We start from the raw sequence: 24,286 nt of genomic DNA on the forward strand, positions 1-24,286 counted from the left end.
TCCTCTCTCCCACGTGGGCAGGTTCAAATCGTTTACAAGCCGGTGGACCTGAGCCACGTGACGTCCAAATGCGGTTCCCTGGGCAACATCCATCACAAACCAGGTACCAACATCTGCACGGCTGGGATGGGGGGATTTTGGGGTCGGGGGGGGGGGGGTTGGGGGGCTCATGGCAGCACATCGCTGCAGGGGAGCTGTTTGCTTGGCTCTGACCCCTGCGCTGCTCTCCTCTCGCAGGTGGTGGCCAAGTGGAGGTGAAATCTGAGAAACTGGACTTCAAAGATAAGGTGCAATCTAAAATCGGGTCCTTAGATAACATCAGCCACGTTCCCGGAGGAGGAAATAAAAAGGTAAAGCAGGGCAGGGCTGCTGTCCTGTGTGCGTGTGAGCCTTGGAGGGGGGGGCAAGCAAAGAGCCATAGGAGTGGGCTCAGGGAAGGTGCTGCTCACCGGGCTCAGCTTCAGCCTCCTCTCCAGCACCCCTCTGCTCTCCAGGCAGCGCTGTGCCCCACTGCTGGCATTGCTGCCCACATCCTGGGTGGGGGGGGATGCTTTGTACCCCCATCCTCCTGAGCTCCCCCCTGTGCGGAGCTGAGGGCTGCACAGATCGACCCTGGGCTGTTGGGGCTGTGAAGCTGCGCTCTGTGCATCTCCAGGCCCGCCTGGATGAGTGTGAATGTGGGTGATGCCCTCTGCTGTGGTTTCCTGCTTTTCCTGCTGTTCTCTGGAGAGGTTTGTGTCTCCAGCTTTCGCTGTACGGGATGCTGCTGTCAGCATCTGCTTTCATGCCATGTGGTGCCGGTGGCGCAGCGCAAAGCTGGCGCAAGGGCTGCTCTCCAGTGAAAGTGGAACACTGGGCTGAGCTTTAATTAGAAAGTGGAGCATTGGGCTGAGCTTTAATCAGCATCCATCGCTGCAGGATGCTGAGCTCTGTGCCTCAGCCTCCCCAGCGAAGCTCAGTGGTGTGGGGAGGTGGAAATGGGAATCCAAGGCTGGGTGGCGCCGTGCTGCATCGCCCTGAGTGCCAGCAGGGCTCAGCACGGGGCTGGGGCTGCGGCCTGGGGACGCAGCGCACAGGGTTGAATTCCCAAAGGGAAAAGTGCTTCTCCTCTTGCTGCTCTCTCCAAGCACTCTTTTCTCACCAGGAGGGGTCAGCTCTGTTTCAGCTCTTCCCCTGCTCCGGATCGCTGCCTTCCTTACCCTTCTCTCACTGCTCCACGCATCAGACTGCCCTGTGCTTCTCGTCATTTTTATTCTCACAACGCTGGGTTTCCAGATCTTCTTTTTTCTCCCTTATTTTCTATTTCTTTTCCTTACTTTTTTTTTTTTTTTCTTTTTCTTTTTTTTAAATCTTTTTCCTGCTGGTTGACGTTTATCGGATCTCGTTGGTTTTTGTTTTGTGTTTTTTTTTTTTTGTTTTTTAATTGCTGATGCGTTTTTTGCACCCCGCCGCCTTGGGTTGGGTTTCTTCACCTGTAGAGAGAGAAAGGCAAGGAAGACAAGAGCCGGTGCCAGGCTGCTCGGACCCCGAGCCCAGACCCCGCTGGGCTCCAGGCCCTGGTGCTGGAGCCACCCACCCCCCCGGAGAGGCAGCCCCCAGCCCCACATTCAGCTGGGGAGGGCACCAGTAAGTAGCAAACCCAGTCCGCTTCCTCTCCCCAGCCCTGGAAGCCGGAGGGAAGGGCAGCTGCGTGCCGTGCGGGCGTCCCAGCTCCACGACCCCCAGCTGGGCTGCAGGAGGAGCCGTGGTGGTGCCTTGGGATGGAGCTGCAGCATCCCAGGCGTGCTGCCATTCCTACAAACGCGGGGGGCCGAGGCCGAGGCTGCGTGGAGCAGCGCAATGCCGCCTCTCAGCCACCTCCTCCCCCACAGCCCGGCTGATGCCCGCAGGTAACGCAGCCCCTGTGGGACCCCCCCCCCCTCCCCACCTGACGGGGCTCCGCTCTCGTTGCAGATCGAGACTCATAAGCTGACTTTCCGTGAGAACGCCAAAGCCAAGACCGACCACGGCGCCGAAATCGTCTACAAATCCCCCACCATCTCTGGAGACGCCTCTCCGCGCCGCCTCAGCAACGTCTCCTCCACCGGCAGCATCAACATGGTGGACTCCCCCCAGCTCGCCACGTTAGCCGACGAAGTGTCCGCCTCGCTGGCCAAGCAGGGCTTGTGATGGGGCACAGCATCACCGTGGGAGAGAGAGAGAGAGAGAGAAGATGAGGGGGGAAAAATACAAACAAAGCAAAAAAAAAAAAAAAGAAAAAAAAGAAACACGAATAATAATAATCTGGCCTTCTTCCTCTGTTCCTTTTACAGCTGCTTCCCCATCCCCTACTCGGTTAATGATTTAACCTGCTTTTACTGTTCATTCAGCTCTAGCTCCAGGACTTCACAATCAGTGACACTTTGAGGTACAGAACCTCCTCTCCCCCCCGTCCCACCCCCCCTCCCCCCATCCCTGCAGGGCAGCAGGCAGAGCAGAACCCCGCTCTGCAGAGCCCCACTGCTCTGCCTGGGACCCCCCCCCTCCCCCCCCCCCTTCCATTTGCCTGCTGATTCAGAAGAAACCTTTTGTTTTCACCTCTGAGAGCCGAGATGTTCGAAGCAAACTAAGAACCGCCAGGCATCCCCGGCAGGGCAGCAGGGGGTTCCCCTCCGTGGCTGCGCCCAGCGGATGATTGATCAATTCGAGGCTTTTCCCCCTTTTCCCTCGGCAGCCCCTCGTGTCGTAGAGTAGATTTGTCTGTATATGCTTGGACCGTGCCAGGGTGGTTGTTTTCATAAACGAGCATGTGTTTAATGATGCTGTCAGTGAGTGGTTGGCGCTGCACCGCATGTCGGGGACGGCGCCCGGAGGTGGGCGCAGCGGCAACACCTGGGGGTTGCGATGGCTTTTTGTTGTTTTGTTTTGTTTTTCCTTCCTTTGCAAGGTCAGCTCAGAGCTCACAGAAGCGGCAGCTCCGCGGCTCTGCTGCGCTCGTGTGGTGGCAGCAGGAGGAGGAGGAGGAGGAGGAGAGGAAGGTGCAATGGCGGTGGTGGTGGTGGCCATCCCAGCGCTGAGCGCGGTGCCCTCCTGGGCTGCAGCACCCCATGGCACCCCATAGCACCCCATGGCACCCTGTGGCACCCCAGGGCACCCTATGGCACCTCATAGTACCCTATGGTACCCCATAGCACCCCATGGCACCCTATGGCACCCCAGGGCACCCTATGGCACCTCATAGTACCCTATGGCACCCCGTGGCACTCTATGGTACCCCATGGCAACCCATAGCACCCCATGGCACCCTATGGCACCTCATAGTACCCTATGGCACCCCATGGCACCCCGTGGCACCCCATGGCACTCTATGGTACCCCATGGCAACCCATAGCACCCCATGGCACCCTATGGCACCCCAGGGCACCCTGTGGCACCTCATAGTACCCCATGGTACCCCATGGCACCCCATGGCACCCTATGGTACCCCATGGCACCCTGTGGCACCCCATAGTACCCTGTGGTACCCCATGGCAACCCATAGCACCCCATGGCACCCCATGGCACTGTGTGCCTCTCCTGCCCCCAGCACCACGCAGAGCCCCTTTGTTCCTTCACTGCCGTTGTTCCCGTGCCAATGGGGGTTTGGGGCAGTGCTGCCCCCCTCCCCTTCTCCCCTCCTTCCCCCACCCCGTGCCCACTCCTTCACCAACCAAAGAGACCCAGGTGCTGCTGGAGCAGCTCCGCACCGCCCTTCCCCCCCCCGCACCCCTATGAACGGCTGCTGGCAGGGGAGGGGGCACCCATAGGGCTGCACTGAGGGCTGTGAGCTCCCAGGAGGGGCACTGGGGTGCTGGGGATGCTCGGGCCGAGGTGCCGGATGGAGTCCTCGCCCCCCTTTCCTGGGTGCTGCTGGAGCCACATTGGGACCCGGGTTGGGAAGGGGGGCTGCGTGGCGTTGGGCTGAGGGCTGGGGGCTCCCATTCGTGGGGCGCAGCACAGAGGGGTGACAGCGGTGCTGGAACACGAGCAGCCAGAGCCCCCGCAGCCCCCACCGCCCTCAGCTGGGGGGAGGGGGGTCCCGCAGCCCCCCGCCTTCCCCCCTTTCCCTCCCCACATCCGACGGGGCCGATGAGGGTCCAAACCACAGCGGGAGCCTCAGGGTGGGGAGGAGGGGGGGCTGTGGGGGGGGGGGGGAGGTCTGATCTCGGTGTACCATCCTAGCTTAGCTGCCTGTCTGTGCGTGTCCATGGTGTCCATGGTGTCCATGGTGTCCATGGTGTCCTCGTGTCCAACAACTCGTTTCCACTGTTGCCGTAAAAGTGAATTTGGAAATAATAAAAACCAAAACCCCACGACTGAGCAAAGCCGCCTCTGCTGCCCTCTGCGCCACCCCCCCCCCCCAACACAGACGCTCTCTTTGCGGAGGATATTTCTGTTTTAATTGATTTTTTCTTTTTTTTTTTTTTTCCGATTTTTTTTTAATTTTTTTTAATTTTTTTTTTTTTTTTTATAAGCACATCTCTGTGCTTCGCCAACAGAATCGAGACATGAACAAAGATCAGCTTCTCGGAAAGAAAAGCATTTTGTTTCTCTATAGAACAAGGACATGACAACAGCTCAAAGCAGGAAAAGAAAATATTTACAAAATACGACGTTTTGGGAGGTGGTTTTGTTTTTTTTTTTCTCTTTTTTTTCCTTTTTTTTTTTTTTTTTTTTTTTTTCCTTTTTCCTGTGGTTTTTATAACGCTAAAAGGGGTCGTTTGGAATTTTCAACCTCATAAATAGAAAAGCATTTAAAGAGGGGGGGGGGGGGGGGGGAACGGAGCGCCGTTTTGTTGCTGATTTGGTGTGGTTTGGTTTTTTTTTTTTCCTTAAAGAAACGCTGACAAAAATCCTTCAGAACAGAACCCAAAGCATTCGGGGACGCTGAGCATCACAACCCCCCCCCCCCCCCCCCCCCCCCCCCCCGGTGAAGCAGCAGAGCTACAATTCGGTTCTTGACGATTACAAAAAAAAAAAGAAAAAGAAAAAAGAAAAAAAAAAAAAAAAAGGGAAGAAAAAAAAAAAAAAAGCTGTAATTTTCTGTTTTTTTTTTTTTTTTTTTTTTCCTTTTTTGGGGGATTTTTTTATTTTTTGGGGGATTTTTTTTTTATTATTTTTTTTTTATTATTATTATTTTTTGGTGCCGCGGTTCTACAGAAGGGGGCGGCGCGGCAGCGACACGAGGGGCACAGAGAGAAGCGTTTTATGGGGGGCATCGATGGGTTCCCCAGCCCCACACCTGCAGGGGGGCTCAGCGCTGCTCTCACCTCCCCATCCCTCCCCTCCCTCCCATCCCTCCTCCTTTTTCCCCTTTCCTACGACCGAAACCCCAAGGATCCGCTGCGCTCCTGAGCGCCCCCCGGCCCCACCTGAATGCCGCAGCGCTGTGGGGCCGCGCAGCCCGGCGCTGCCCCCCGGTGGGGAGCTGCTGCTCCCAGCGCTGTGGGAGATGCCCTCTCAACCCCAAGCCCAGCTCCAGCCCCACACGCAGCCCCACACGCAGCCCCTTCCTTCCCTTTCCCCCACCCGGGGCTGCTCTGCTGCCCCAAGAAGGAAGGAGATGGGCTGAGGGGGGCGGTGGGGGTCCCTCATTGGGACACTGCGCCCTGCAGGGGGGAGCAGCAGCACAGCCCCCCATGTGGGGACGGGGAGCTGCCGAATCCAGAGACTTCCCATCCCTCACTTCACTCCAACGGCTCACAGAGGGGCTGCAGGTTAAGGGGAGGAGACCCTTCTGCTTCAGAAATCATCCCAGCCTCTGCTATCGCCTGCGCTCTGTGCTTGTGCACCTACAAGGGGAGGGGAGGGATGGGGGGGGGGGATGGAGGGGCTGCTCCCCTCCCCAGGCTTCACTCCGCTGGGAGGAACGCAGGGGGGCTCCTTGGTGTGACAAGGAAACATGGAGAAAAAACAAAACAAAAAAAACCAAAAAAAAAAAAAAGAAAAAACAACGAAAAAACAAAAACAAAACAAAACAAAACAAAAAAAAAAACCAAAAAAAAAAAAACCAGTTTCTAAACTCCTTAAATTCACTAAAAACTGTGAAAATTCCCGGCAGGATGTTTGAATATCAAACGCAGATTTTGGAAGCTTTAATGCCAAGAGTTTTAGTTCTGTGTGTTGGTTTTGCTCGTGTCTCCCCGTACGTCTCTATCTGTGCGCCGGCCGCTGAACCGCTGCTGCTGCAGAGGAGGAGGAGGAGGAGGAAGGAGGGGGGGTTGCCGGGGGGGGGCGGCTCTTGATGCCCGTCAGGGTGGGTGAAGCAGAAGTGCCATCGGCGTCCCGGGAGGATTTGCTGCCCGACGTGCGCCGGGTGCAGCGCGACGACCGGTCCTGGGGGTCGCATTGGTCCTCACACTCCGTCCTGGGGTCGTACGACAGGGGGAAGCAGCGCCGCTCCCAGGGCAGCACGGCCTGAAGGGAAAAGACAGCGGGGCTGCAGGGATCCTCGGGGCGGCTCTGCTGCACAGCTCTGCCCTCAGCCCCCTGCCTGCAGCCCCCTGCCCTCAGCCTTCAGCCCCCTGCCCTCAGCCTTCAGCCCCCTGCCCTCAGACCCCTGCCCTCAGCCTTCAGCCCCCTGCCTGCAGCCCCCTGCCCTCAGCCTTCAGCTCCCTGCCCTCAGCCCCCTGCCCGCAGCCCCCTGCCCTCAGCCTTCAGCCCCCTGCCCTCAGCCCCCTGCCCTCAGCCTTCAGCCCCCTGCCCTCAGCCTTCAGCCCCCTGCCTGCAGCCCCCTGCCCTCAGCCTTCAGCCCCCTGCCTACAGCCCCCTGCCCTCAGCCTTCAGCCCCCTGCCCTCAGCCCCCTGCCCTCAGCCTTCAGCCCCCTGCCTGCAGCCCCCTGCCCTCAGCCTTCAGCTCCCTGCCCTCAGCCCCCTGCCCGCAGCCCCCTGCCCTCAGCCTTCAGCCCCCTGCCCTCAGCCCCTGCCTGCAGCCCCCTGCCCTCAGCCCCTGCCTGCAGCCCCCTGCCCTCAGCCCCCTGCCCTCAGCCCCCTGCCTGCAGCTCCCTGCCCTCAGCCTTCAGCCCCCTGCCCGCAGCCCCCTGCCCTCAGCCCCCTGCCCGCACCCACCTGCTCGTCCAGAGCCTCGGGAGTGGAGCAGCGCGTGTCCTCGCTGGGCAGGAGCCGCAGGGAATCGCGGGACAGGGGAGTGAGGGGAGCCGAGAGCAGTTCGGGGCTGATGGGGCTGCGCGGGGAGTGGGTGTGGGACGGCTCCGAGTGGGAATGGAAGCTGCCCACGTCTGGGGATGCTGGCTGGGGGGTGGAGGGGGTCCCCAGCTGGGGGGTTGTCCGTCCGTCCGTCGATCTGTAGGACCTGAGGGAGAAACGGACACGAGGTTCGGCTCTGCTCCATTACCCCAGATCACTGTGTCCCCCCCCAACGCCCCCCCCCAGTTGCGCCTGAAGGCTGGCACAGTGCACACAGTGCAGGAGCACAGCTCACACTGAAACCCCCCTGAGCCCACATCCATCCTGCAGCTCCCCAGAGGAAATGCATCCCAACATCCACACCACCAGCACCGCCAGGAGCGGCTGTGACACCACAGTGTGAAATCAGCCCCTCCGTGTGACACTGAGAGCCAACGGAGGGAAGCAGTGACACAGAAGCACCGACAGCTGCGGGGGGAGGAGCGCCGCAAAGCGCCAGGCTTCAGATGTAAGCCATGAGAAGAGAGCCATAAAGAAGCACTGAAGTCACACCCATGTCTGCACGCATCTTTTCAAGGCAATTCCAGCTGCAAGCAGCCATCGAGGACTGCTAAGGATTGCATTCCAAAATCCACCTGGGCTAAAATGTTCACAGAAACCGGGCTGAGCTGTGCTAAGCAAAGAGCTGCAACATGGAAACAGCGCCAAGGTGCAGCGAGAAGCTGCTCCAGGAATAAAAGAAATCCGTTTGGTTCCGTAGGGCAAAAGACCACGAGATGCTCAGATCTGCTACAGCACTGCAGAGGAGAAGCTGAGCTCAGCAGCTCCACGCGGCCCAGGCAGGGCTGAGAAGCAGCAGCGCCTACAGCTCCATCCCTGCTGGGGACCCAGACTGGGAACACACTGGTGGCCAAGGAGGAGTCACCGGGAGCTACTGGGACGGCTGGGGGAAGCAGGAGGAGCTCTTCTGCCCGAGGTGAAGGTGGGAGCTGCGTGGAAAGCAGATGGCAGGGCCAGACCTCCTGCCAGGGCTCTGCACACCGCGGGGCAGGGAGCCTCCAGCCCTGGAAGCACTCACACCACAGCCAGAGCCAATGTGAACTTCAGCCCTGCCTGCACTGCAGCACAACCAGACAGAGGCACCCTGCTGCAACCACAGCTGCAGTGAGAAGAGCGCTGCGTGGCTGCATGCAAGCCATCAGCAAGAGCACAGCAGATCCAAACCAAGGCATCAGAAACCAAACTGAAAAGAGCGAATCTCATCACACAGCTCTGTCAGATGAGGACAGCTGAAACGCGCGCTGCTTTAGACACCCACTCGTGAGAAGACACTGCAGCAGAACTCAGCGCTGAGTGATGGGAGGAAAGGAAGGACCCGTGGGTAATGGACAGAAGCAGAGCCGTGCTGCTGTACCTGCTGCCCCGCCGCTGTGGGGGCACACTCGTGCTCCAAAGCCACCGGGCTCGCTCCATCTCCTCACACTTGCTGTGCCGAGCAGCAAAGGCCGAATCAGACAAGTCCTCGATCTGTGGGAGCAATGGCACAGGGCTCAGGCGGGGGCTTTTCACGTCGAACGCACGACTGTGTGCAGTTTGTCCAGTAAAATGAATCGGTGATGTCCAGAGGGTGCTTCCCCCACTGCCTCCAAACCCAGCATCACCTCAATGGGAAACAGGGCAGCTCTCACCTCCTCGTTGTCTTCATCAGGGCTGACTTTCAGGGCGCCGATGTCCACCTCACGCCAGCTGCAAACACAACATCAGAGTGCAGTCGGTCACAGCGCAGCCCCATCGTTGGAGGAAATCACAACAAGCAACACACGCAGGCTGGGCGTTCAGCCACACAGCCACATCTGTCCCCCAACCCCCCCACGGTGCCATCAGAGCCATCTCACTCCCAAAGCCTGCTTCAGCGTGAGGGCTGGGAGGCTCCCAGAGTCCCATTCCTCCCCAACAGCTGCAGCCCCTGGAGCAGAGCCCCGAGCCAAAGCTGGGCACAGACCTGGGTGTCAGGATCTCCTTGTACTGCAGCTTCTCCACGCGAGTTGTGGCGGCGACAGACATCGGGATGACAATGTTGTTAATATCAAATGAACTTTCTCCTCTCCTCCTCCTCGGCTGCTGCAACGGGAAGACAAGAACAACATGAGAAAGGGTCGGAGGCTTTGCTATGGTAAGCCACTGACAAAGGATCAAGAGATCTGGGCTGGAACTGAGTTCACTACTGCCTGCTGGAAGGCCTCCCCCATGGGAACAGCTCTGAAAGGGGAGAGAAGAGCCCCAAGAGCCCCACAGAGCTCAGTTCCCCGTGTGAAATGGCAGTGGGACCCTCAGCACAGCTCCGACTGGGTCAGCACAGGGCTGGGAGCAGCAGCTCATCTCGGCTTGTGACAGCTGCTCTAGAACCTAACAGCTTCCATCCGCAGCCACTTTAACCAGGACAGGTTTTCCAAGCCAGAAATAAGCTGCACACTCAGCTTATCCATCTGGGTTGAAGCTGGGTGCTCTCCTGCCTGTCTGTCCCCAAACCTCCACTGAGCCACGAGAGCAGCACTGCAGCACAGACACGGGATGCTGCAGGCTCTCAGCCCACCACTGCTGTCCCCATGGCTGGAGCTGACAGTGGGAAGCTCCTGCAGGGCTTCTCCCCTTCCGAAACCTTAACTGGTGCTTTCATGTCCCAGAACAGCCGTGTTCCTGCATTACACCCCAAGCTCAACCTGCACTATGTGATGGGACGTTGCTCAGCTTTCCCAATTGGAATTGTATTGGCTTTGGTAGAACTGGCAGCATGCAATAGGGACCATCATTTCTGAGCAAAACCTGCTGGGCAGCCGCAGGCAAAATGCAAAAGCACAGCGAGTCACAGTGCAGGAAGCTGCAGCTCCTCATGCAAACGCCTCTCAGCTCAAAGCAGCTCCCTCCACCTCCCCAAAGGAATCCCCAAAGTTGCAGCAAAGCTGTGCACGTTGGGAGGTTCTGCAAAACCACCAAAACCAGACCCAAACCTTGCCCTGCCTGACAGCCCTGTGCACAACGCCCACACCTCAGCACAGCTGGCTTCTGGGGCTGGAAGAAGCCAGGTGCTAAAAACCAGCATCCAGGAAAGGAGCTGCCAGCGATGCTGCCCAGCACCACGCTGTAACCCTGCTGTTCAGGACGGGCACAGGGAAGAGTGGCAAAAGGAGCAGAAAGGAAGATCAAGTGCAGGAAGCACGAACAGATTTCATCTTGACATGCTTTGGCTGCTGAGGAGGAGCGTCCTTGTCTGCAGAACACCTGGCTCATTCCACGGAAGCTGCTGCTGCTGGTTGGAGTCTCAGCCCCTCTGAGCCTTACAACCCACCTCACTGACAACACAGCTGATGATGCAACAGCAAAATGTTCTGGGAAAGAACCCGGCTGGAGGTGGCAGCCTGGAGCTCAGAGCAAGGGCCGAGGCACATCTTGTGCTCTGTGTCCCCAAACCCTGCATCCCCAGCATGGGCTGCGCCACACAGAGGCCAGGAACTTTCCTAGGACACACAGTTCAGAGCTGAACAGAGCAGGAGGGAGCTGGGCCCTGCTTGCTGGTGGCTTTCAGACACAGCTCCACAAAGGTTCCAAATGCTGTCATCCTTTCTGGGAGGCTGAGCTTGTCTCAGCACACAGTATGAGCCAAGCAACTGCTGAACAACAGGTACAATGACAGCTGAGTCCCATCCTCAGCCCGATTTACAGCCCAGCACATGGAGAAAAGGCCAGGAAGGGGAAGAATCCCAGAGCAGGAGCTGTTGTTGTGTCAGCAGCTCTACACTGCCGGTGCTCAGCTCTTCTACTCCGTTTCCTGGCATCCCCTGACAAATTCAGTAACCAAAATCCGGACGTGGAGCAAAGCCAGCGGACTACTGGGAACAGGACCATTTACCAGCACTTACTGAACTGACAGCAAACCTGTCAGCTCTGTGCACAGCCAGGAGCACGGCAGACCCGAAGCCAGAGCAGACGGAGAGCCAACAACTCCACTACCAGCAAGGCAACACCGAGTCCTCAGCTCCAGAGGCTGGGGAGCACAGAGCTGAGCTCAGCAGCTCTCCAGACAGACACCAATACTTACAGCCGTGCTGGAGGTGCCCTGGGAGCTCGTGCTGGTGGGAGCAGAGCCCTCCGAGGAGGCGGACAGCTGCCGTGCTATGGGGCTGTGAGGTGCGTGGGTCGCAGCTGCTGCCAAGTAGCTCGGGCCACCGACGTCCGCATGATGCTTCAGCACTGCGTGGGGAAGGGAGGAAAAAACAAAGAGGCACGTTAGCATTAAAAAACAAAAGGGTGGGGGGCAGGAAGGAGGGGAGAAAAGGACCATCTCTGCCAGAAATGGCCAATGCTGAGGTGCACCCTGCAGGAAAGAGAAGCGTTTTCTGACTGCAGACGGCTCTCAGGGCCTGCAGGGAGCAGCAGTCGGAGCACACAGGCGGTGAGGAGGCCCACAAGCAGTGCGTTCCCTCTCCTCCGAGGGGGAGAGAGGCTGATGAGCAGCAAAGCCCAAGCTCCCCCCGAGAGCCCTGGCCGTGGGAGCCTACCTTCACTCCTCTCAGATGAGCAGTCGCGCAATCGCTTTTTGTCATGGGCGGGAGGCTGGACAAGCGAGCGCTCAGGCGCTCCCTCGGCCTTGGACACGGCCATAAAATCGTCTAAAGGCAGCCTGTGCGCCTTGTCTGCCTGGGTTTTGTGCTGTGAGCGCTCTGAGGAGGGGAACAGAGAAAGAGCCATGAAACGCCTGTTTTCACCTCTCTTTCTGCAGGCACAGAAGGCGCCGGCGCTGCGATGCTGCGGCACCAACGGGCAGAGCTCTGCGTGGGCACGGCCTGGCACTGGGCAAAGGGGGTCCCGCAGCCGGGACCGGCTGCACACAAACCCCTTCGGCCCCCAAGGCTCCACTTGAAGGCTCTCCATCCTCCTCTCTCCTCCCGGATCGCACTGCTTTGGGGTTACCAACAGCAGGGGAGCAACTCTGCACACGGCAGGGCTGGGGGAACTTACTGGCTGCGGTGAAGAAGGAGTTCACCAGCTTGTGGCGGTCCTTGCGAGCTGGGTCGGTCAGGCTGCTGGTGGGCATGGGGGCTCTGTGCTTCAGCGAGAGCTTTTTGGGAGCTTTCATTTTCTCGTAGGGTTTGTTCTGCCACTGGGATTTCAACATGCTCTGGAAGTGCAGGCTGGTCGGCACGTCTGCGGAGGAAAGCAAATGCAATGCATGAATCCAGGTGCACCAGGAAGCTGCGGCTCCATCATCACCTCCCAACCCCCAGCAAGAACTGCCCCAAAAAACAGAGGGCTGTCGTTGCGCAGCCAGGTTTGCCTATGCGTTCAGAATGGGAGATAACTGCAGGATGAGAGGAAATGGCTTGAAGTTGAGGGAGAGAAGATTGAGGTTGGATGTCAGGGGGAAGTTCTTTGCTATGAGAGCGGTGAGGTGCTGGAACAGCTGCCAGAGAGGCTGTGATGCCCCGTCCATCCCTGGAGGTGTTCAAGGCCAGGTTGGATGGGGCCCTGGGCAGCCTGGGCTGGTGTGAAATGTGGAGGTCGGTGGCCCTGCGTGTGGCAGGGGGTTGGAGCTTCAGATCCTTGAGGTCCCTTCCAACCCTGGCCGTTCTGTGATTCTGAAGAAGCTGCTGTGTGAGGATCCAGCATTTCCAACCTGAAGCTCTTTGAGAGAAGCACAGTAACACACAATTCACACCCAGGTATATGCTGGCAGGAGAATAAAAGGCACGTGACTCCATTCTGCTATCTGTGATCTGACTTCCAAGGCACTAGGATATCTCAGCTCATCAAACCTACAGGAGCACAGACTGGAAAAGAGACATTCAGCTTAACTCCTCCATTTCGGGTCAGGCCAGAAGCCAAGTGTGAAATTCATCTGCCTGGCAGGGCATCTGCCATGGAACCAAGGGTGCTCCAAACAAGCACACTTCAGGGCCCATGGAAGCACAGTCCCCCCAGTGTGCTCCCAGGCTCCCAGCTGCACCCAAGAGCGCTCAGCCCTGCCCATGCTGCCTTTTCAGACCACGCTGCACACTGCAGAGGGGCACACGCTCCTTTGGCCCATGTTCCTCAAGCTTTGTTCCACCTCAATCCCACACAAATGTGCTCTCCTGACCTCGGCTGAAGGGCAGAACACCAGTGGGGTTACTTGATGCTTTTCTTGTGAAGACAGGCTATGCTGTCAGCTCTAAAAACCATCAGCTGCTCCAGCAAACTCCCCCAGCAGCACTGTCCGTCCCCCAGATCTCACACGGTGTTTTCGCAGGGACTCTGAAGCGACCCTGAGCAGAGAGGAACCAGAGCCCACACCAGGAGCTGAGCTGCCAGCCCTGCAGAGGGGCCAGCAGCGCAATTCGGAGCTGCTGTGGCATTTGGAACTGCAAGCTTTGCCTGAGGACTTGTCTGACCTCAGAGGGCAGCATGAAGGGATGGGAGCCCTGCTGGCAGTCTCAGCAGCTGAGATGGGAATCCTTTCCCACCCATTCCAGAGGCCGAAAAGGCCCAGGACAGGCAAACAGGGCTGCAGGCTGCGGTCACTGACAGGGGAACCTGATGCTCAGCAAAAAGCCAGGGCAGCAGGGTTTAGAAGACTGTGGTGTTAAAGCTCTCACTGAGCCCCAACCATTTGGGCAGCAAAGTGTGAGAGCAGTTCTTCAAGCACTGATGATCTGCAGGGACAGATCCCAGTGGGGAGGGAGGGCTCAGAGCAGTCCCTGAGGATGGCACCAAGGAGAACACAGCTCATCTCCTGCCTTTTCCTGGAAGTTCATTCCCTGACACGTCTGTGGAAGGACGGGCCAGGCTGAAAGGAGGTGAAAACACAAAGGCAAAAGGCAAACAAACTGTGCTGCCCTTGCGATGGTCACAGCCACGGTGCAGAGCTTCCAAGGGCCGGCAGATGGCAACAGCACCGAGCCCAGCACAGCTCACATCCTTCCACCAAGGTTATTACATCATCCCCAAACTCCCAGCTAGAGATCACAGCAAGCAGGAAAAGGAGAAGAGAGAGGGGACAGAGAGCTTTGGAAGAGGGCTAAAGCCTGCTCCCAGCCACGCCGTGCACTGCTGCACAAAGTCTGTGCAGAGCTGGATTTTCCATCTGTGCACATGGGCCCAAGGCTTTAACCCAACCCAAGCACAAACAGCAGAACTCCACCCCTCCCAGCAGCCATCCCCTGCCCCAGGGAAACCTCTGCCCTGGCCTACTGACATCCCAGCTCTCCTGCAAGAGCGCCCACTCTTCATCTGCACTCCTGTTTGCTGCGGTCGGAGGGAAACGACGATGGGTGGATAGCAGCTCACGCAGCCAATAGGTTTTGGTCAGAGCAGCAGCAGCCTAATGGGAACATCCCTTCCTCCTGTACCCTCTGAGCCACCCCAGATCATGGACAACACCAAACAAGGTCAAAGAAACGTCCTGCAACTTCCACCAGTCCACAAGTGGTTTCATGCAGGTAAAAAAGCTCTGCTGAGGTCTGTGAGCACCGATCACCACGGTCTGACGTTTGGACGGTGACGGAGTTGGATGCAAGGATCCTTATGGTCCCACCCAGCTCAGGTTATCCTATGGCTCTATGACACTCACACCGGTCCCAGCACGGACTCTCAGGCCCCAGCCAACGCTCTGCCTTCTGCTGCAATAAATGCTCTGCTCCTAAAACCAGGTGCAGACGAAGAGCTTGGTCTTCACTGCACCCAGCACCTCGGGACGAAGGCTGCACGGCTCCTCACACCCCACACAGCCCCAGGGCAGCGCCCAGTGTGACCCCCCCCCCCTCCATCCCTCCCCACAGCCCTGCTTTGCCGTGCTCACCATCTGGGAAGGACAGAACGGGGTGGATGCAGGAGTCCAGCTGGGACAGGCGCTCCAGCAGCGGCGCGTCGTACTGCATGTCCAGCGGCGCGGAGCTGCGGGCACCACACAGAGCACACGAGGGGCTCACGTCACAGCTGCACCGAGCCAGGCTGTTCCGATGGACCTGGGCAGGGGGACAGAGATCCTCAGCATCTCACGGGGCTCTTTCTGCACGCTGCCCCGTCCAATCAGCCCTGATTCTCTGTAACACCTTGCAGCAAACCTGTTGATTCAGTCTGGAGCTCGCATACACACAGCTGAGAACAACTACCTGCCCGCACACAGCATCTCCCAGATTTGATTAAAAGTGTTTATCTAGGCTGAAAACCTCATTTATAAAACCATGAGACAGCACGATTCTGTTGTCAGAGAGGAAAAACACCTTCTTCTAGTTCAGACAAGCCAGGGAACCACCACCGTGCCAAGAGCTGACACCTTCAGGGACGTCCTCATGGAGTGAGGAGGAGAGGTTTTCAGTCTTGGTCCCTGAACCAGGAGGGACCTTCAGTTCACAGATCCACAGACTTCACATAAACCTCCTCTACATAAAGCCACGGTGGTGCAGATGCACAACTGGATGTGAAACAGCCAGCAACCGATGAAGCCCCACTGAAATGAAAGGATCCGTCAGATCAGATCCTGTGAAGTCTGTTGAGTCTGGTATTATTCAGATAATTTCCACTAATGACTGGAATGATGGAAGAGATAATATCCTAAAGCCTTAGCAAATAGCAGTACAACTGGGAAGGGCTGCAAGCAGCTTGGAGGAGAGAGCTGGAATGAGAGAAGTGATGGAAGATGAACCAAGCACTGCTCAGTGAGGGTAAAAGCACAGAAATACCCCCAGTGAACTGATTATTCCCACTTTTAAGCCAACTCAGCTGGCCAAGAATCTGTTTTGCTCAGCAGAATGCTTCCTTCTGAGCTTCTTTAAACCCTATCCCCCACAGAGCGAGAAACCCTGAAACTTTGTGGTAATTAAGTTTGACTTGAAACACTTCTGACTGAAATACAAGTAAGTGGATTTGTGCCATCCTTGGTTCTGCAATCCTAAGAGCTGCACGCACAAAAAAACCCGTCCTTATTGCCTCGATTTCAGAGCATCTATTCTCCAACTGACAGCTTATGGCACTCCTAAAGGAAGTTAAGAAGGATGAAGCACGCTTTGTCCTCACATAGGATGCTCAGAGAATAAACTCCGTTTCTGCTGAACTGAATTCTGCGTATGGGCAGGGGAAGATGGGGAGGAGCACAAAGTAACACGTTAATAATGGGCCCCTGTTCATTCCTGTACTGTTTCCTACACCTGACTGTTCACTGCTTCACTCACTCAGCTGCTCCCATTTTACCAGGCTGAACCACCTGGCCTGGAGCTTACCTTAGAACAGCTGGATTCTGAAAAGAAAACCCCGTGTCAGAATCCAGCGCTGATGGCAGCTAACAGAAACCTTCAGCCAATTAAGAGCTTCTTTGTTTCTCCTTTACTTCTCCCACAGCCCCTCGAGCCCCGCTGGGCTGCTCCTCCTCCCCTCGCTGTGACCACAAACACTCCCAAAGAAGGGAGATCTCCTCGTGCAAAGCAGAACGGACCAGCGATCGGCTGTGGAGCTCCTCTGGTGCAGAGCTGGTGCTACGAGGAGGAGCAAAGCAGAGAAAAGCACAAGGGAGCAGACTCACCTTTTTGGACAGGGGCATGATGCTGCTGGGTCGGACCAGCCGTCGCTTCTTACAGCTGAGCACCGGGCGCGTGCGGGCGGCCACACACGTCCCATCTGAAGCTGAAGGGACCACATTCATTCTCTGCTTTTTATGCAAGAGCTCCTCAGCTTCCTGGCCATCTCCCTGAGCGTGTTCTGCCAGGCCAGGCTGAAGACTGAAGAGAACAAGGAGGAGAGCATCACTGCCCGGTGCTGCAGGCAGGGTCAAGCCTTAAGCTGAGACCGAAGCCTTAAGCTGAGATGCAAACTTCTGATCAACACTTGGGAACCACCCCCCCAACACCTCCCAGTGCAATGCTAACCTTCCCCTTGCTGCCCACATGCAGCATCCCTGCCCTGCTGTGGCACCGATGCATGACGCCACCAACTAAATACCAGCACAACTCCACATCCACAGAGCCTTTCCATGCCTATTTTACAAGGGTTTCACATCTGGAAATGCAAAACATTCAAAGCCCCGTGGCCTGACGCCCTGTCATTGAAAGGCTACAGGCACACAGAGGGCTGTGCCACGGCCTGCAGTGCTCCAGCTGTAGGCATGAGCAGGTATTTCAGTGTGCCCACACTGCACCGTCCTGCCCAAGGTGCACTGCATGCGTTTCTGCAGCCACTGCCAGAACCTCCAAGCACCACATGGTTCAACCCTGACGTCACCTCCAGCACAGGAGAATTGCTTTTGCTTGTTTGTATTCCTGCCCCTTGAGAGTTTCTTAGCAAAGGCAACCTGGAGAAACAACGCAGAGAACCTCGTTCCCAATGGAATCGATGGGATGTGGGGTCCTCTGTACCTCCAGAAAAGCAGGCCAATGGTTTGCAGATCTTTCTGCAGAATACCTGCAAGCAGGGCTCTAATCTCTGGATCACACCATTTGCAAATGTATTAAAAATACCCATAAAGAAACAGTTTTGAACATGCTCACTGCCTGCAGGGCCTGTCCATGTAAACACAGCTCTGTTCAATTCCATTTTCAGAAAAACAATGCTGCACAAAACCTCAAGCAAGAGATCTCCTCCAACACTGCTTCCAAGCACGATTCACTACTGAATTATTACTTTATTTCCAAAAAAGAAACCATTCATACCATCACCCACCCAGTTACTAACAGCACATTACAGGCTTGGGTTGCAGCCCTAAAAATGGAGCTCTATCTGCACTGGGGAAGCAGCTTACGTGTTGATGACTCCATTGACGGGTCTTGGTGCTCCACAGGGCTTGGTGGGATGGGACTCAGGAGTACTTGCAGCAGAAAGACCCAAGCTGTCCAAGGGCTGGGATCCAGGAACGCTCTAGGGAAGGAGGAGAGAGATGATAGATTCATTTGTGGAAATCCAAAACAGCCACAGTTTTCTTATTCCAGTTTCCAGCTGAGGATTCTGCACTGTTGCTCAGGCTTCCTTGCACAACTCTGAGACAAGGCTCCAGAAGATGGTGTGCAATAAGAGACAGAGAGGTAAGGACACAGGAGGGAGCAGCTCCAGCAGGAGGACGGGTGCACGACAGCACTCCCAACGTGAGGAACAACTCCCCTTGGGCAACCACTGCAGAGCAGGAAGGCTCACTGCAGGACTCAGTGCAAAAAGAAAAGCTCCTCACCACCTGCACAGCTCATGGGTTGCTTCCCAGGGCTGACAATTGTGCTGCAGCCCCAATCAGTGCTGCAGGGAAGGTGGGGGGCGAGGGGAACAGGCCTGCAGAACTGAGTTTGTGCTTTAACCAAATACCTGTGCACACACAGCCCGAGCAGCACTTCTCAAGATCTTCCCAATTAGAATGCACACAGGCTGTGGCTTTAGGGCCTGAAGAGGCCAACTCCATAAAACCAGAACTGTCTGATGCTGGAAACACCTTGTTGTCTGAAGAAAGCAAGTAGGAACAAAGCGCAAGACACACACCTCTCCTTCTGCCTGGGGTGTGAAAAGCAGACAAACCCTCCTGACCTCAATGAGCAGCAGCTCCTGCACGACTGCAGCACTGAAATACTGAGCAAGGCAGAAGCCCCACTCGCAGCAGCAGGGGAAGCAGGGGGCTGCCTCACTGCTTGTCAGCAGATGCTGGCTTTGCAGCCCTGCCTGTAGCATCGCTGCTCTCATGGAGCTGGTGCCAGCACAGTGCAGCAAGCTGCTGCCCCGGGCACCTCTGTGCAGCTCCTTTTGCTCTCAGACACTCTCCTCCCCTCCCCCAGGGTTAAACGTCATTTTTTCTTGCAGCACTTCCTGCACTCTCTGCCAGTCTCTCTCTAGCTGGGTTTCCCCCTTTGCGCACGCAAAGGGCGGTGGTGCATTTCAAGTGCCTAATAAAAAACAGACAAAAGAAAAGGACTGACTTATCAATCCCCACGTCTGACCAGCCCCCTGCTCACCCTGCGCTCCTTCCCAGCAACATCAGCCCCTCTTCTATTAACACATCCCCTGCGATGGCTCTTCAGCTCAAAGAAGGACAGGCACTGAGCTACGGCAGCGCAGGGTTGCAGCCAGCATAGCAGGGACCTGACTCAGCCAGCGAAGAGCCCACTGTGACAGCAGGGAACTTCTGCCCGCTGCCTGTCTGAGGAACTCTGCAGGCTTTCCTGTGCTTCTAGTAATAAGAGGTTTCACCTGTCTGGATGCAAGGCCGTTGGGCTGCCCTGGGCACAACTGGGAGCCCCGTGCCTGCAGCTGCAGGCTGAGCTGTGCCCTCTGGCTGAGGGCTGGTGAGCCCCAGGCAGCACCCACAGCCTCTGCTGGAGGCACGGGGTGGGAGGGCACCGTGTGACTCATCAGCTCTTTGGAAACGTGGTGTTTATTCTCTCCTCCAGGAAAGGCCTTAAAGGAGGAACTTCTCATCCAGAGCGGCCTCTGGGTTGTTGGGTTTTTTTTTGAGATAGGAACATGCAGCAGAGGGGCTGGAAAGCATCGATCCCTTTATCAGCACCATCCCAGGCCGGTCCTATCGCACCACGTCGGGGTGTACCTGAATGGGGGGCTCCTATGGAGCAGGGTGACTCCAAGAGCTGAGCTCTGCAGCTCACAGGGCAGAGCTCCAACCACCAGGGTGCTCCAGTCTGAGCTCTTCTGCTTCCAAGCCTGGAGGCCACCAAAGCCTTCAGGACACCTGGGGCGCGTGGGAGAGCCATGGGCTTCTGGCTGATTTGAGTCCAGGAGCACAGAGCACCCACAGCACTACGCCTCCAGGTGGGCTGTTGTGACTCCACCCCAGCAATGCCCCCCATGTGCCCAGAAACGCAGGCTCAGATCTTCACCTACTGCAGACAAAAACCCCTGGAGCATGGCAACATCCTACCAAGACACTGCATCAGCATCTCTTACCTGTCACTAAAAATTTCTGGTGCTTCTCCCCACTAGCGAGAGCAGCAATGAACAGACAACAAGAACTGCTTCATGTCATTTCCATCTTCAGGCAAAAATATTATTCACCTCCCACATCTCCCAAAGCAGAGAGCAGGCATCTCCTGACACGCTCTGCAAAGCCTTGCCCCTCACTGCCAGCAGCATTAATTCCTCCCAGGACCCTCAGCCACATCCTGCACACCGACCAGAGCCCCAGCACACACAGCCCAGACTCCCATCGGCCAAAGGAGCTTTTCAGGAGAGGATGAGACCCGAAGGCGAAGGGCTGGGAATGGGACAGGAGGCACTGCCTCCCCTTATTCTGCCCTGCAGACCTCTCCCAGCTTAAAAACAACAGAAGAAACTCATTCTAAGCAGCGGGAAGAGTTCCAAAACGATAAGCAGCTTTCCAGCCTGAGAGATAGCCTAATGCAACAGGAATGGTCTCTGGGCTGTGAGCAGATCGAGGCTGTGACTCAACACCCCACCCCTATGAGCAAGACTGACCAGGCACAGCCCCCCAGGGATGGGTGCCCGAGGGCAGCTGCTCTGCTCACACCTCCAGCCTGATGCAGAGCAGGCAGCCACGTGCACAGCAGGGAGAAGTGGAGGTTTGCTTCAGGAGGAGACGTACAGCAAGGCAGAAGCAGCTCGAAGAAGGTGCCAAGCACCAGCTACTTCTACCTACTTGACAGTAACTGTGCTGGCTCTGCACACACGCTGCTCCTTACTGCTCAGCAGCTATTTATTAAGAGTTGGACTCCATGATCCTTTATGGGTCCCTTCCAATTTGGGGTGTTCTGTGATTTGGCAGCCCAGCCCAAGGCAAGGCTTGGAACCACACCATCTTTAAGGTCCCTTCCAGCTCAGCCATTCCAAGACTCTCTTTTGTGCTGCTCCCAAGACCTGCAAGAGATGGGAGCTGTGCAGCACTGGGGCTGTAGTAATAAAAATCTGTCTGAAGAGCCTCTGTCCCAGGGAAAGGGATGAGAAAAAGGAGCAAGCAGGAAATAAGCAACAGCAGCAAGATGGCTGTGAGCAGCAAAACCAGACAGCAGTGGCCAAGAAGCCCGTTCTCTCCTATGCACCAAATTCATAGACATTTTCTATCCTATACATACAGAGATGATGCCCAAGTGTATGGCAAGCGTCCAGAATGCGTAGGGACAAAGCCAGAAGGGACACAGCTCTTCCATCTGCACGTTTCCAGGTTGAAAACAGACCAGTGCCATCAGATAAACATCCTGACTTAGATAAGAACGGAAATTTTCCTCCTAACCCTGCAATTTGATTATTCATCCCCGTTATCAGCCTAGGTACAGGTCAGCTCCCAGCAGCAGCCAATGCCTTGGTGCAAGCTATTCCTGCAGAGGATCGGAGCACGCTGTCCCAGCAGCTGCTTATTATTCACTGAGAGCTTTTGGGGTTAAAGCATGGATGGGGAGGAGGGGGGTGACAGACGGACATCTCAGCTCGAAGGCAGACGCTGCGTAATGCTGTGCCAGCCCCGTGGCTCTGCTCTGATCCCAGTCCTGCATGAAACCCTCCTGCTCTGCACCACGCCGAGAGGTTTGGGCTGAGCTAATCTGCTAATTAAAGACCTCGGCTCCAAACACGCATCTCGAAGCCACGTCAGGCGAGGAGATGTTTTATTACACTCACTTGGAATAACCCCTTGTGGTCCACTGCGAATCACAGAGCTCACAGTATTTGCTATTATCGCTCCTGACAGGCTGCTCAGGGAGAGGAGAAAACACTCCAAGTTCGATAATACGGATGTTTTCAGTTAAGCTTTCTCTCTGTATCATCTGCACTGAATTCTGAGCGCAGAATCACGGAATGACTGGGTTGGAAGGGATCTCCAAGCCCATCCAGGGCTGCAGGTTTGGGGCAGAGCGACTGGAAAGCTGCACGGAGAAAAAGGACCTGGGGGTGTTGGCTGCACGTGAGCCAGCAGTGTGCCCAGAAAGGCCCAGAAAGGCCAGCAGCATCCTGGTCTGTGCCCCCCATCCCACACCATGGCTTCAGAGCCCTCTGCTGTAGTACATCCGTGTGTCCCTCAGGATCAAAAGTAATCACAGCCATCCCGAACCGCCTCTGCTCCGTGCCCTACATTTCTGCATTAAATAATAAATACCTGGCGCTCGGCATCGCTTCCAGAGCATCTCACTGAAATCATTAGTTCCCTTTCTAAGGGGGAAAGCTCAGGCAGATATTAATAGTCACATCTTCAGAAGCACTTGCTAATTGTGCTGCTCTCAGTTTGAGGTGCTTTTGCTGGAGGGAAAGGATTAGTTAGGATTTTTAAGCTTCGTAAAATGCTAATGCATATTACAAAGGTACCCCAAGGAACTCCGTGCTAAAAGGTGTTTAAACCGTATCATTTATTAACCCCAAAGTAAACCGGGAGGGGAGAGCAGCGGGTTGGCATTCCCAAAGGACAAATCCCATTGGGGAGGGGGTAGGAGGGCCGCGCTCCACGCACTGCTGCACTCACCAGCCGCTCTGCGCCGGGCTCCGGCTTCACATCAGCGCTAACAGGACGGGATGCATCATCCGCTGCGGGGTCAGGGGGTGCTGCTTCACCGAGGACAATCAGCCCCTGGAAGAGATGGAACAGAGCGTGGATTAAATGCGGCTCCTTCGGACCCAGCAGGGCAACGGCGCATCCATCGGCCTTGGGAAGAAAACAAACAGGAAAACCACAGCGCAGAGAGGCCTGCATTGCCACAGCATTCTTCAGACGTGATGCCAAACCGAATCCCTCGCTGCCCGGAGTTCCCTGACACCGAAGCTGAACTCGGAGGCAGCTGAAGCCAGCTCACACATTGCAGCCCACGAGCACCCACTGCTGCCACGGGCAGAAGGGCCACCCTGGGCAGCCGCAGCATCCCATCCTTCCCTGCTCTGTTGCTCTCCTCTTGGAGCCCCAGCAGAGCAGAGCAATGCTTTGCTGTAACAAAGAGAGAATCACAGAATCACAGAATCACCCGGGTTGGAAGGGACCTCAAGGATCATGTAGTTCCAACCCCCCTGCCTAGCAGGGCCACCAGAGAGGGAAGAGGGAAGAGGCTGCTGGAACAGCGCGCAGTGCAACCTGCTGCAGCTCCGAGCAAAGCAGGTTGAGCAGGTGCCAAAAATCACCCGGTCAGAATCGTAACTCGGGGCAGATTTTTCAAAGTCATACACAGAAAATTGAGTAAGAAAGAAAATAAGTGCTGATAAACAAAGCTGTAAAGCTGGTGGGGCAAAGCCTGGTGGCAGAGCACTGATTGTCTGGGTTAACACACTGTGTCCTGTCTGCGCTTCACTCCAAGTGAAGCTTGGACTATTTCCTCTCTCAGCAACACAAAGTATAACAAAACCATGATAACTGCACCTGATCTGAGCTGCACCATAACGAGGCAGCATGCAGTGTGCAGCTGGGAGAACCTGTAGGCCACAAAACCAAAGTCCTGCACGCAATGGTTGATCAAAACCATGGATGGGACCAATCCCACCTCCCGTAAGGATCATCCCATGCCTTCACACCATCTTCCATACAAGAGATCTGTGGCTTTTCCAGTAAAATGCTGGTAGCTCATCCTCCAGAGATAACTGCTTTAAAAACAGATCATTCATAAACTAAATACAACTGTACGTGGCCTCCAACCAGCAACGAGCAAGCAGCCAGCTTCTGGATAAACAGAATGACTGTTTCCTGTAGTTTTCCAAGATCCAAGAAGGGTGTTCAGGAGATGAGGGAGGCTGGAAGCCTAAGATGAATTAAACACCCGAAAAGTGCCCCTAGGAAAACCACTGCATCCCAGTGCTGCTCCCAGAGCCAGCACAGCTCAGCCACCCTGCATGGACAGCGAGGAACTGGGTCTGAACACAGAACAGAAAGCAAGGAAGCTGCAGCACATCTCTCTGCTATCAGCGCTCCTGTGACTCTGAACACCTCCAGAGGCTGTATTTTAACCTCCTTATATTCGGCCAAAGAAACCAAAGCTGAGTTCTGTTGATGAAGAAACCAACCTGTCTCCTCATTCTTCAACGACTGCCCTCATACAGCTGGAACTGAAGCCCATTCCAAAAGGTCCTTTGCACTACTGAAGTGTGTATTCATGCTCTCGCCTTCTCTACCTGCTGCATGTCTTACCCCACTGACAAAACCAGAGCACACCTTCCAAGCACCCTTGAGCTCAATGCCAGCAGCACGATG

General features: G+C 56.1%; 2 protein-coding genes across 23 annotated transcripts in view; one reads left to right on the top strand and one right to left on the bottom strand.

Moving 5' to 3' along the window:
- Window positions 1-2,292, top strand: part of MAPT (microtubule associated protein tau) — a 35,777-nt gene extending 33,485 nt beyond the window's left edge. For 13 of the 18 annotated variants that reach the window (XM_052699574.1, XM_052699576.1, XM_052699579.1 and 10 more), the window contains 3 exons: window positions 22-103; window positions 238-350; window positions 1,954-2,292. In XM_052699574.1, coding sequence (XP_052555534.1) covers window positions 22-103; window positions 238-350; window positions 1,954-2,169 — 411 coding nt within the window. In that variant the 3' untranslated portion in view covers window positions 2,170-2,292. Of the gene's footprint in view, window positions 1-21; window positions 104-237; window positions 351-1,478; window positions 1,627-1,953 lie in introns of those variants that run through there. The other 5 variants (XM_052699575.1, XM_052699586.1, XR_008210389.1 and 2 more) reach the window with 4 other exon arrangements.
- A 2,808-nt stretch (window positions 2,293-5,100) lies between these two features.
- The window catches only part of KANSL1 (KAT8 regulatory NSL complex subunit 1), a 68,436-nt gene continuing 49,250 nt past the window's right edge, over window positions 5,101-24,286 (bottom strand). For 3 of the 5 annotated variants that reach the window (XM_052699472.1, XM_052699471.1, XM_052699473.1), the window contains exons 4-15: window positions 22,580-22,684; window positions 17,927-18,042; window positions 16,715-16,910; window positions 14,996-15,161; window positions 12,181-12,366; window positions 11,721-11,882; window positions 11,261-11,412; window positions 9,167-9,285; window positions 8,853-8,910; window positions 8,579-8,691; window positions 7,087-7,330; window positions 5,101-6,435 (exon numbers count right to left, since the gene is read on the bottom strand). In XM_052699472.1, coding sequence (XP_052555432.1) covers window positions 6,172-6,435; window positions 7,087-7,330; window positions 8,579-8,691; window positions 8,853-8,910; window positions 9,167-9,285; window positions 11,261-11,412; window positions 11,721-11,882; window positions 12,181-12,366; window positions 14,996-15,161; window positions 16,715-16,910; window positions 17,927-18,042; window positions 22,580-22,684 — 1,881 coding nt within the window. In that variant the 3' untranslated portion in view covers window positions 5,101-6,171. The remainder of the gene's footprint in view (window positions 6,436-7,086; window positions 7,331-8,578; window positions 8,692-8,852; window positions 8,911-9,166; window positions 9,286-11,260; window positions 11,413-11,720; window positions 11,883-12,180; window positions 12,367-14,995; window positions 15,162-16,714; window positions 16,911-17,926; window positions 18,043-22,579; window positions 22,685-24,286) is intronic. The other 2 variants (XM_052699474.1, XM_052699475.1) reach the window with 2 other exon arrangements.

The sequence above is a fragment of the Tympanuchus pallidicinctus genome, unplaced genomic scaffold (genome assembly GCF_026119805.1).
Source record: "Tympanuchus pallidicinctus isolate F22 unplaced genomic scaffold, pur_lepc_1.0 scaffold37, whole genome shotgun sequence".
In the NCBI taxonomy this organism is placed as follows: domain Eukaryota; kingdom Metazoa; phylum Chordata; class Aves; order Galliformes; family Phasianidae; genus Tympanuchus; species Tympanuchus pallidicinctus.